The 11,017-nt window shown below is 40.5% G+C and overlaps 1 protein-coding gene across 1 annotated transcript; it reads left to right on the top strand.

The window, feature by feature from the left end:
• The first annotated feature begins 100 nt into the window (after positions 1-100).
• Positions 101-8,623, top strand: LOC137586967 (probable ATP-dependent RNA helicase CG8611). The gene is made up of 5 exons (XM_068303181.1): positions 101-256; positions 312-2,116; positions 2,184-2,611; positions 7,520-7,709; positions 7,769-8,623. Exons 1-5 carry the CDS (start codon positions 203-205, stop codon positions 8,037-8,039), a joined length of 2,748 nt encoding a protein of 915 aa, XP_068159282.1. The 5' UTR covers positions 101-202; the 3' UTR covers positions 8,040-8,623.
• Positions 8,624-11,017: the final 2,394 nt, after the last annotated feature.

The following is an 11,017-nucleotide window of genomic DNA, read 5'->3' as shown; positions in this document are numbered from 1 at the left end:
GTACTTTTCAATCGTTTTCTCCATGATGTTTGGAACTGGTTCCCTTTGCAAATTGATTAACTGAGTGCGTCATCTCCATCAGTTTAAAGGGTGGCGTTTTCCAACACTGTGTCAAACAGCTGTGCCGTGGTATCAGGCCGCGCACGTTTTTCTTTTATTTACAAATTCCGTTGGCAGTTGAATTTTGTCAAACTGCCACAAAATGATGGACAATTTAATGTTAAATGTAAATGTGAGACCAGGAAAGGTTAAAAAGGTGAGTGTTAAGGGATAAAGGATTTCAGTTAGCTAAATACTCAATTCTCTTGCAGCCTCCGACAAAGACGCCAATACAGAAACGTGTTGCCATGCCCACTGGAGCAGCTAATGAGAATTTCGATTTCCAATTCAATGCCACTGAGAAGCCCAAGGCAAAGGCTTTAGTAGTGAGGAGAAGACGTCTGCCCACCGCCGCCTCTACGCCCAGTGCCTCACTCAAGCCCAGTGCCACACTCAAGCCCAGCACGGGCGAAGACTTAATGTTCAATGTGTCGACAAAACCAAAAGTTCCAGAGATTAAGAAGATTTCCAGACCAGCTGAGACGCCCGGTGAGGATCTGATCATAAATGTGACCACCAGCCAGCCCCAAGTCTCCTCTCTTGTGGGCCAGAAACCCAAGACCAAGTTGAGTCGTGCCGAACGCCTGGGTCAGAAGAAGCGTGGCCAGCAGCCGTTGGTGAAGTTAACCGATGAGCAATTGAAGCGCGTTCAACGCCGACCACAGAATCCCAATAAATTGCCAAGACCCGGTGATTTATTTAAGGCTGAAATGGATGAACAAAGACGACAAAAGAAACTGAACGAAGAAGACCTAGAGAAGGATGCAGAGAATAAGATAGCTGAGGAACAGGAAAAGACCGAATCCAACAAAGAGGAAACACAAAAGCCAAAACCAACGAATCGTTTTCGTACACCAAAAATTGGTCTCTTCGATCAGAGTGATGTGGAGGCGCTACAGCAGTTGGGTCAACGTGCCGTTAAGCCAGTCAAAGAGACGATATTCTCGACGAGTAAAGTGAAAAGTTTGCCCTTGCATCCGCATGCGATAAAGAATCTGGAGGATTTACTTAGCATACGTGACCTGACGACAGTCCAAGAGAAAGCCATACCACATATATTGGCTGGCAAAGATGTCCTGGTACGATCCCAAACAGGATCAGGCAAAACATTGGCCTATGCCCTACCCTTAGTCGAAAAACTGCAGGCACAAGTGCCCAAAATTAAGCGCACCGATGGTGTAATGGCCCTAGTTATAGTACCCACTCGAGAATTGGTCATGCAGACATATGAACTCTTGCAGAAGCTAGTGAAACCCTACACATGGATAGTGCCAGGCTCATTGCTGGGCGGCGAGAGTCGTAAGAGTGAAAAGGCTCGCCTAAGGAAGGGTATCAATATATTGGTGGGCACACCTGGACGCCTAGTTGATCATCTCCTGCACACAGCTTCATTTAAGTTGACATCGTTGCAGTTTCTTGTACTCGACGAAGCCGATCGCCTGCTAGAGTTGGGCTATGAACGCGATGTCCAACAGCTGGTGGAGGCCATTGATAAGCAAAGAGCTGAGAACGAAATAGTCACGAAGATGCAGCGCCTCTTGCTAAGTGCCACATTAACGACACAAGTACAACAACTGGCCGGACTAACGCTCAAGGAGCCGCTCTATATTGACAATAGCGATGAAGCCACCAGTTTGGCCCTAAATGGCAAAAGCGGCTATCAAAAAGAGTCCATTGAGGCGCAACTGGCTGATGATGGCCTGGGCGAGTATCAGGAGGATGTAACCGGAGTGCTTAGCATACCAGAGAATCTGCATCTTAGCTATATTGTTGTGCCGCCAAAGTTACGTCTGGTGGCCATTTCAGCGCTGCTGGCCAAAGAGCTGGCAGCTAGTCCGAAGCAATTTAAGGCAATTATTTTTATGAGCACAACGGAAATGGTTAACTTTCATCATGATATGCTCAATGAGGCTCTCACTCAGCGTGTTCTTGACGAGGATGACGAAAAATCGGATGATGATGACGACGATGACAATGATGATGGAACGCCACTATTGCAGGGATTACGTTTCTTCAAGTAGGATTTAGCGAATAAGCATTATCCAGAAACCATTATTTAAAGAGAATTTCATTTCTACTTACAGATTGCATGGTTCCATGACTCAAACAGAACGCCAGGGCGTCTTCAATGGCTTCCGCGAGTGTCCCAGTTGCGTCCTATTGGCTACGGATGTGGTCGGACGTGGCATCGATGTGCCCGATATCAAACTTGTGATCCAGTACACTCCACCGCAGACAACGGCTGATTTTGTCCATCGTGTGGGGCGAACCGCACGAGCCGGACGCAAGGGCAGAGCGGTGCTCTTCTTGGCCCCAAGCGAGGCTCAGTTTGTGCGGCATCTGGAAAAGAAAAGGATTCGCATACAGCAGGGTGATATGTATGCCTACTTGCAGGCCCTTCTGCCTCGGGACGACGAGGCCCGTACTGTGCAGGAGGCGGCCTCCAATTTGCAGCATAAATTTCAGTCACTTCTCGAGGATGATCGGGAATTGCATGACAAGTCATGCAAGGGTGAGTCTCCTTCCACATCTATCTATTGGTCTGTCTGTCTGTCTGTCTGTCTCCCCCCTCTTCTGGCTAGTTCCCATGGCACTCACTTTTCCAATTGCCTCCAACTCCAAAAGGGGCTCTTGTACAAACTACCAATTTAATCCTTTCACCAAAGGACATTTACTTTGTAATTATGATTTTTTACAACACAATTCTCAACTCAAAAGGGGTTAAAAAAAAACCAACAACAAGAAATACAGCAGAAAATGGGGAAAATATGAATGGAAATACAACAAACTGCCGTCTCTCTGCTATTTTTCCAATTATAACTTCGACGTGAGCGCCACGCCTTCTTTAAAACGCCCACTGACACAACGCTGTCCTAGGCACATCGCGGGGCGGCGCGGCGAGGACACGCGTTAAAAACACAGAAAATTATTTCATATTTAAAGTTAATTTCGATTGCGTGTTGTCTGTCTGTCAAATCAGAAACCGTCAGTAAATGGAAAAAAAAAGAGGAGAGAACGAGAAAATGACTCCGTTCATCGGTCAGGCTGTTTCATTAGTTGGTTTAGCAGGAGCTGGAGCTAGAACTGGAGCTGGAGCTGGAGGGGAACCGCCATTTGCAGAGTATCCTATTAAAAATTATCCCTGATGTCGATAGCAAAGAAACAGTTGAACAATTTACCAATTTTCAAAATCTAATGATCAAAGATTATGATGTTGTCTGATCGTTTGAATGAATAGTCAAGGATTTCTTAACCTTTATCTCATCTTGAATGTCACCTAGAGTTTTGCTCACCTTTCAGTTTCAGTTGGTTAAGGAGTTTATCGAATTAGGTCCTTTGAAAAACCAACCAAACTGCTAAACTTCTGATATCTAAGAACGTGTTTCCCCTCTCGAATGGCCCCCTAACCAACCAGCATCTATTTATTTAAAACTATGGAAACCTGTCAAATTACTGCATAATATTGCATCTTATAGAATCAGCGCTTTATATAAGATATTACAGAGTTTTGTGAGATGAGAATATCATTCAAAAGTTGTTCAATTTCTTAACTAACTAAAGATGATAAAAATGATTATTTTAAGTTTGTTTAGAGCATGGCTAATTCGTTGTAATCTTTTCACACATTGTTTATTTGCTTTTCCCAAGTGTCTTAAGTAATGGGTTGGGTAAAATAAGAGAGACAGAGATAGAAAGAGAGAGAAAAAAAGTTAATTAGATGTTACCAAGGCTGGCACTGCCCCTCTTTTGGCCACTGTCTCCCACAGCTAGACTCAAGAGCTAACCATTAAATTGAAAGGGTTGCCGTGTTGTTAAGGTTAGAAAATGGAGTTAACATTTACACGCTTTTGATTGAAACATCAGGAGAGACTTACATCCTCTCTCTCTCTCTCTCTCTCTGAAACTGACCAGGCTAAAAGACAAAACTATATATGTATAGAAAATAAACGCAAATGAATCATCGACTTTTGGTAGATGGCTGGCGACTTGAAACAGGAAACGGAAACTGAACTGTAATACCCAAATGGCATTTTCAAGGCAACTACAAAACAATGGATATACAAACCAACTCTAAACTCAGAACGAAGAAAGGAAAGCCAAAAAGAAAAAAAGAAAAGTAAAGATAAACATAAAGAGAAGGGCAATGAAAGTTGGTAGATGGTTGAGGGAAGAGAAGCACCGTTGAAAATGGCAACTCAAATTGCACTTAAGCGCCGAGTCAAGCGTCAAGGCAGGAAGCCACTTGGCAAAACTTAAGGAGGACACCAGGAGGGGGGGGCGGAATGGATGATGATGATGATGATGCAATTGCTCTCTTCTCTCCACTCTACTTCGATACTCTGTGTGTACTATGACTCGGCTTTTCTCGTTCGTTCGTTCGCCCAATCAAAATGCCATTAAAAAGTATTACGCTTGAACAAAACCCAGTACAAAGCAGGACAAGGCTGTTAGGAAAGACAACAGGATACACCTAAAAGATAGTCTAAAGGACGAGTGAAGAACAAGTCCAAGTGGAGCGAAACAAAATGGAGGCAAAACGGCAAAAGGATTTCTAAAGATTTCTTCAAGCAGAGAGTCAGAAAGAGAGATAGAGAGAGACAGGGAAACTTTAGAGTAATTGAAACTATTTTCGTAACTTAAAATTCACTTTTTAAATGGGATGTTAAGTTCAATCTACAAGGGGAAAACTAATTGGGCAAGTCACAGGAACTAAAATTTATGCCTAGGATTGCTCCCAACACACACACACACACAAACCTTGCAAAAATCTTTGCCAAAATCCCCCCAAAAACAACGAAAAAATAAACCTTAACCTTAAGCCTCAAACCATTTGAAATCAGGCAACGACCCTTAAATTAACAACACAATAACAACAATACAAAAAGGCGAAGGGCGCAAAACAAAATGTGAAAAACAATCACAACAATTTGCCACGCCCACACCCACACAAAACAATAGGAAAAGTTATCACTGTCTCTTTCACTCGTTCGGTGGGTGCAAACAAAACCACATGGACACGCGCTTGAGCCGTTGATGTGAGCATTAAGCCCAAAAAGCGCAACAACCCCGCCCACCAGCGGGGCGACCCACCTTGGCCAGTCAGTCAGTCAGTCAGCCAGCCACCCTCTATCCACCAATCCATCCATCCATCCATCCATTCCGGCCATATATGAAACGGAGGAAGAAAGTGGCATAAAAAGCCATTTTTTGCGGTTTTTGTGTGGTTGCAAATTGGGATTGGAATTGGAATCGAGGATTGTGAATGGAGACAGAGTGGTGGAGGATTGTGGGAGGATGAGAATAATCGCAAGTCTCGAATGACATTTATTTTATACGCTTACTTCCGGCCTGCAGACGTTCTCTAAACATCCGGTCCCTGTGATACTTTTTGTTTTGTTTTCTTTGTTTCTCTCTTACTCACTCTCTCTCTCTCTCTCTCTCTCTGTGTCTCTGTCTCTGTCTAAGCCAGCTACTTGACTATAATCGCATTTGCGGCAATTAAGCAGAGCCCCAAAAGACACACAGGGCGTCGTGCTGACTTTTCAGTGTTTCTCTTTAGTGTGCACACAAAAAAAGGGACGAAGCCAAGTTAAGGATACGGATACGGATACAGATCGGATGCGGCAGCATCCAAAACGTCTGGAACTTGGCTTGGGAGACGATGGGGGAAGTTAATTGCTTGGGCAGGAATGTTGCTCACTCTCACTCTCCCTCTCTCGCTCTCTCTCTTTCTCTAGTTGAAGTGGATTTTAAGGTTTCCAATAAGGGTTTTCAGAATTGTCGGTTTTGTGGCTTCTTAATGGTTGGTTAGACCAACTCTAATATGTGGTTGTTAGGAAAATGAATTAATGCTTTTCCCCCTATGTTAGTTATGTGATTGATTTTGACTTGAAAATTAAATTTAAATGTTGTTGACAGTTAAGTAAATTGGATAACTTAAGCAAATCTTTATTCAAACTTGAAATTCGCTTAAAATGTTCTAGGTTTAAGGGAAAACCTTTGTGTATTATTTTTGTCCTTTAAAGCACATCCTTATGAGTACATGTATATGTACATGTATATGTATGTATGTATATGTATCTAATCTCTTTTTAGGCATTTTTGTTGATTTAAAAAGTTTGAACTAATTCTTATACAAAACCTCTAATTTAATACGTTTTTTTTTTACGATTTTTCAAATTTGAATAAATTCTTCTAATAATTTTGAATATCACTTTAATTTAGATTGGCCAAAATATACTTTAAGTGGAATCACAAAAAAATATTTCGAAAAACTCTCATCAAAAACTTGCCAAAAACCCATGACTTTGTGAATCTGCAATTTCACCCCCAAAGCTATGCAATAACTCCTCCAAGCATTCCGTTTTTTGAAACTTAAATAGAAATTTTAAATATATTCTGTATATAAAAACTATTCTTAAAGCAAATTCCTCCCATTTCACAGTCCTTAAAAACTCTTTCAAGATCTCAAATCTGTAATTCTGATGATTTGAAAACAGAATCGTGAGTTTGAAAAGAATCTGTTAATCGTTATGTTTAATATAAAAAGGATATATGTCTTAACTTTTATGGCCATGGAACACTTAATGGCCATGAAAGGATGCATTTCAAATTGTTTGTAAAATGCATTTAGAAAACGATTGAATGTTAGTTTTTTTATTTTTTAAATTGTTCACTCTGTTGGGACTTAATATTATCTTGTAATCTTTTGTGTTGTATCTTTATCTTTATTGTCAATTCCGTTGGTTGATCGGTTGGTTGGTTGGTCGCCACCCTCCCCTTCCATCTGTAGACATCTGTCTACGGTTCTTTGGCAATTTCCATAGCATTTTTCATTTCACATCAAATTTACATAGCATTCTGATACTTTTCAGTAGATGTTTATCAGTGAAACAGGGTCGACACACACACACACATACACATACATACACAGGGATACCAACAGGGTGAACAATTGTGGCTTATTATTGTTGTTGTTGCTGTTGCTGTTGCTGTTATTTTTCTTTCTTTCCTATTTTGGTGGCTGACAACCGCAGTTGGTAATTTGATATCATTGTTGTATAATTTGGCATTGCCTTGGCATAAGTGCTGCGTAATTAGCAAGGACATGCCCACAACCAAGGCAAATAATAATAACAATAGACGACGACGAGGACGACGACAAGAACAACGTCGACTACAGCGATGGTAATGTGAAATCCTTTGCTGACATTGCTCATTTGTCATTTTAACAAATTTATTTTGTAATGAATGCCGCACACACACACACACACACACACACACGGCAGCAGGCACTTAAGCCAGTACATCAATTAATTCTGAAAGCATTAACATGCTTACCAATTTACCATTCCACAACTCCAACTCCAACTCTCTCTTTCTCACTCTCTCCCTCTCTCTTTGTTATTTGTCTTTACAGCTTTTGTCTCATGGATGAAGTTCTATTCGACATTTCCCAAGGAATTGAAACCCATATTTAATGTACGCATCGCTCATATGGGACACTTTGCCAAGAGTTTTGCCCTGAAAGAGGCACCATCGAAATTTGCCAGCAAACATGCAGCACCTAAACCAGCACCGCCAACCAATCGTTTAACCTATACAGAAAGGTAAGTCCTATCAGTCGGACAACAAATTCTATCTCACTTTGCATCACATTGAATTACAGAGATCCCGAGAGAATGCAACAACAGAAACGCAATAAGCGACGACTCTTTACCACAACGGTGACTGGTGAAGTGCGTCAAATGCAGCAGCAGAATAATGAAAATCGAGATGGAGCCACGACGAGACCAGGACCAAGAGAAGGTGCCGGTGCCGGTGCCGGTGTCGGGCGCAGCAGTTTTATGAAAAGTCTAAGCAAATCCCGTGCCCTTAATATATCCGAGTTTGATAGTGGTCTACCATCAGCAGGACAGCCCAAGAGGCGCAAACAGTAGCCATCATCCACACCCACATCGTCATCCACATTCACATCATCGTCATCCTGATTTGAAGAGCATTTTGATGTCTGTTCAAGCATTTAATCGAAAATAAAATTGCAAGAGCAAAAAGTAAAATCTAACAGAAAATATAAAACTATAAAAACTTTTGCAATAACCAACTTTTTCATACACTATAAAATGAAAAATTTAAATGCGTTTAAAAGTTTTAAAACAAAATAACAAATATGAAAACAGAATTTTGTTACAAAAAAAAAAAAAAAATAGAATAGAATAGAAGAATTATAAATTCATAAAAATGCATTGAACGCATCTGTCACACACATCCTTAAATTGACTTTTTGACTAAAGTGTATGACAGAGAGACAGAGACAGGGAGAGAGAGAGTGAGATGGGGAAAAAAATTGCTCATAAAAGTTTCATTTTTCTCAACTTTTAAGCCCGGACATCCTGCGGGAAAAGTTCTACAACGAACGCGCTTCTAGCATATTTTAAGCTAATGTTTTCTCTCTCTCTCTCTCTCTCGTTTCTCTTTTATGTAATATGTTTTACTAGAAAATATTAAAAATCCATTTTCCACTCACTGACGATTCATTCAGTTCATTCAGAAAATCGCCTCATCTTGTCAAAGTGATGCGTGGCATGGCGAGGGGCGGCAGGATGAGGCACGTGTTGGTCTGCCACCGCTTGCCTTTTTATGCAACTGAAGCGCATAATTTATTGGACAAGGCATAAATAAATAGAAAGCATTAACAAAAAACAAAAAAAACATGGGAAAAAAATAGAAAATCAAACGATTTCCATTTATTTTCTTCCTTTTTTTTTTCTCTTTTCTCCTTGTCAGGTCAATATTTGTGAAGGACACGTGCCTGGTGTGGCAAGAGGGATAAGAGTCCTTCTAGCTAGGGCTATTATTTTGGGACTCCCTTTCCCCACCATTTAATTGTGGGCTCTCAGTTGACCGCCACACCCCCTCCCGTCAGTTAGACAATTAGCTGACGGTCAGCGATTGATTTTTAATTAGGACTCGCTTTCATATGCCTGTCACTCAAAGTCAAAGTCAAAGTAAAAAAAAAACACCAAGTGAAAGTCCATGGCAAAAGCCAATCAAGCATGAACCATAAGCACAACGGTTCATTTCCTCTAATTACATGCGAGTGTCAACATATGAAATAATATTTTGTTATCAAAGGCTCTGTGTGTGGGTTGATGGGATGGGAAAGGGCTTTAGAGTTCCCCCCCAACAAATGATTTAACAATATATGTACATACATTTATATCGATATCGCGTTAATGACTATTGAGAAACCTGTAACTGGTCATGATTAGTGTTATCCCTCAATCAGTCAAAGTTACTCTAGAATCGCGGATCGAATCAACTTTAAAGATAGGTCGACGGATAATCTTTCATCTCTTTAGAACGAATCAAACCGAACAAGGAAGCCAAATCCTTTTTAGGAAAAGTTAGCAGCGAGCTAAAACAAACTCAATATAGACCCATGGAAAGACTCATAAGTAGTTATAATCACCCATAGCTAATCAATACAAATAAAAAAGAGTCAAGAAGAGATTCATCCTGTCGCGGTTTCACTGCATAATACTTATAAAACATCCCCGAATTGACACTTAAAAGGATCGGAGAGGTCAGAGGATTATTTGGAATCATTAAGAAGTAAAATTTTAAATATAAATACTTTTTGTTTAATGAAATACAAAATGTTTCGTTAAAATGTCAGAAAGAGCTTTGTCTTTAAAAGGATATTTAGTAATGTCCTCACTGAGGAGTCTCACTCACGAATTTTCTTGTCTACTTATTCGATTTGTTGTAAACTTTTGTCTTCAAAGTAATTGTAATTGTTAGTTATTCTCGTCGGGGTCACCAATTTCACATAGTTTGCTTTTCCCCTTTATATAGAATAGAAATGCAGACCAGTTTCAGAGCACAATTGAAATTTGGCCAAAGTAAAGATTTCTAAAGACTTAGCTTCTAAATTGCTTCAGTTCAGTTATCAAAGTTCCCAAAGAGCTTTGGATGGAAAACTTCTTGGAGCCATTTAATCTGTAATTACATATATGAAAGACAGGAGGAAATCAAGTTTTAGTTGAGTGACTACAAATAATGAATTGATGACAGATTTTTTGTCTCTCCGTTTTGTTGTTTTTATTTTTCCTCCACTAACTCCACATTCAAGGGGTTGGCCATAGAAAATTGCTAATGTGATTGCATTAATGGCTCGAATTATAGACGCATTAGAGTGTATTAAAATGCTTCATGCACATCCTCGGGCTGGGGGTTGTTAGCCGAATCCAGGCAAATGTGCAGCCAATGGGAAATGGTACGATAAAAGAAACAGGGAGCAAAGTAACGAGGACTTTTTGTTATTGTATGTATGTGTGTGTGTGTGTATATTGGAAATAGCCAACTCACCGTTATGGCCTGCGGCTTGACCCTTTGTTGAGAGTTGAGTGCCGGCGGGTGGTGGTGGTGCCGATTGCTTTTTAACAGCAATTGAGGGAAAGGGAATGGGGTATTTCCGCTCCCCTCCCCTCCCGTCACCCCTTCTGATGAAGTTGTTGTTGTTGTGGATATTGTTCGAGTGTCATTTGTGGTCAGGTGGAAATGTTGGGGAAATTGAAAAAGAATAAATGTACATAGAAAAACAATCCTTGTCATAGTTGTTTAATAATAAGGATAAAATTCCAAACAGCTGTCACTATTTTTCATCTGGGAGGGGGGAGGGGGGAGGGGGCTGGGGAGAGTGGTTGGAGATGTTTTATCTGCATTAACACTAGTCTTAATTGGTTTAATCTAATAGCCCTAATTGGTTTACTTTCTAAAATGGTTAACGAATAATTTTTTGGCCAATTCACACACACACACACACACACACATACACACCTTATATCGCTTAATTAATGTTCTGATGATGTTCTTTTCTGTTGCTTCTGTTCTACGCGTTTTCAGATTTGCCATA

This window comes from Drosophila tropicalis, unplaced genomic scaffold (assembly GCF_018151085.1).
Source record: "Drosophila tropicalis isolate 14030-0801.00 unplaced genomic scaffold, ASM1815108v1 contig_158, whole genome shotgun sequence".
Taxonomy (NCBI): domain Eukaryota; kingdom Metazoa; phylum Arthropoda; class Insecta; order Diptera; family Drosophilidae; genus Drosophila; species Drosophila tropicalis.
Note: the sequence above shows the minus strand (reverse complement) of the source record. Positions and strands in the feature narration are given on the sequence as shown.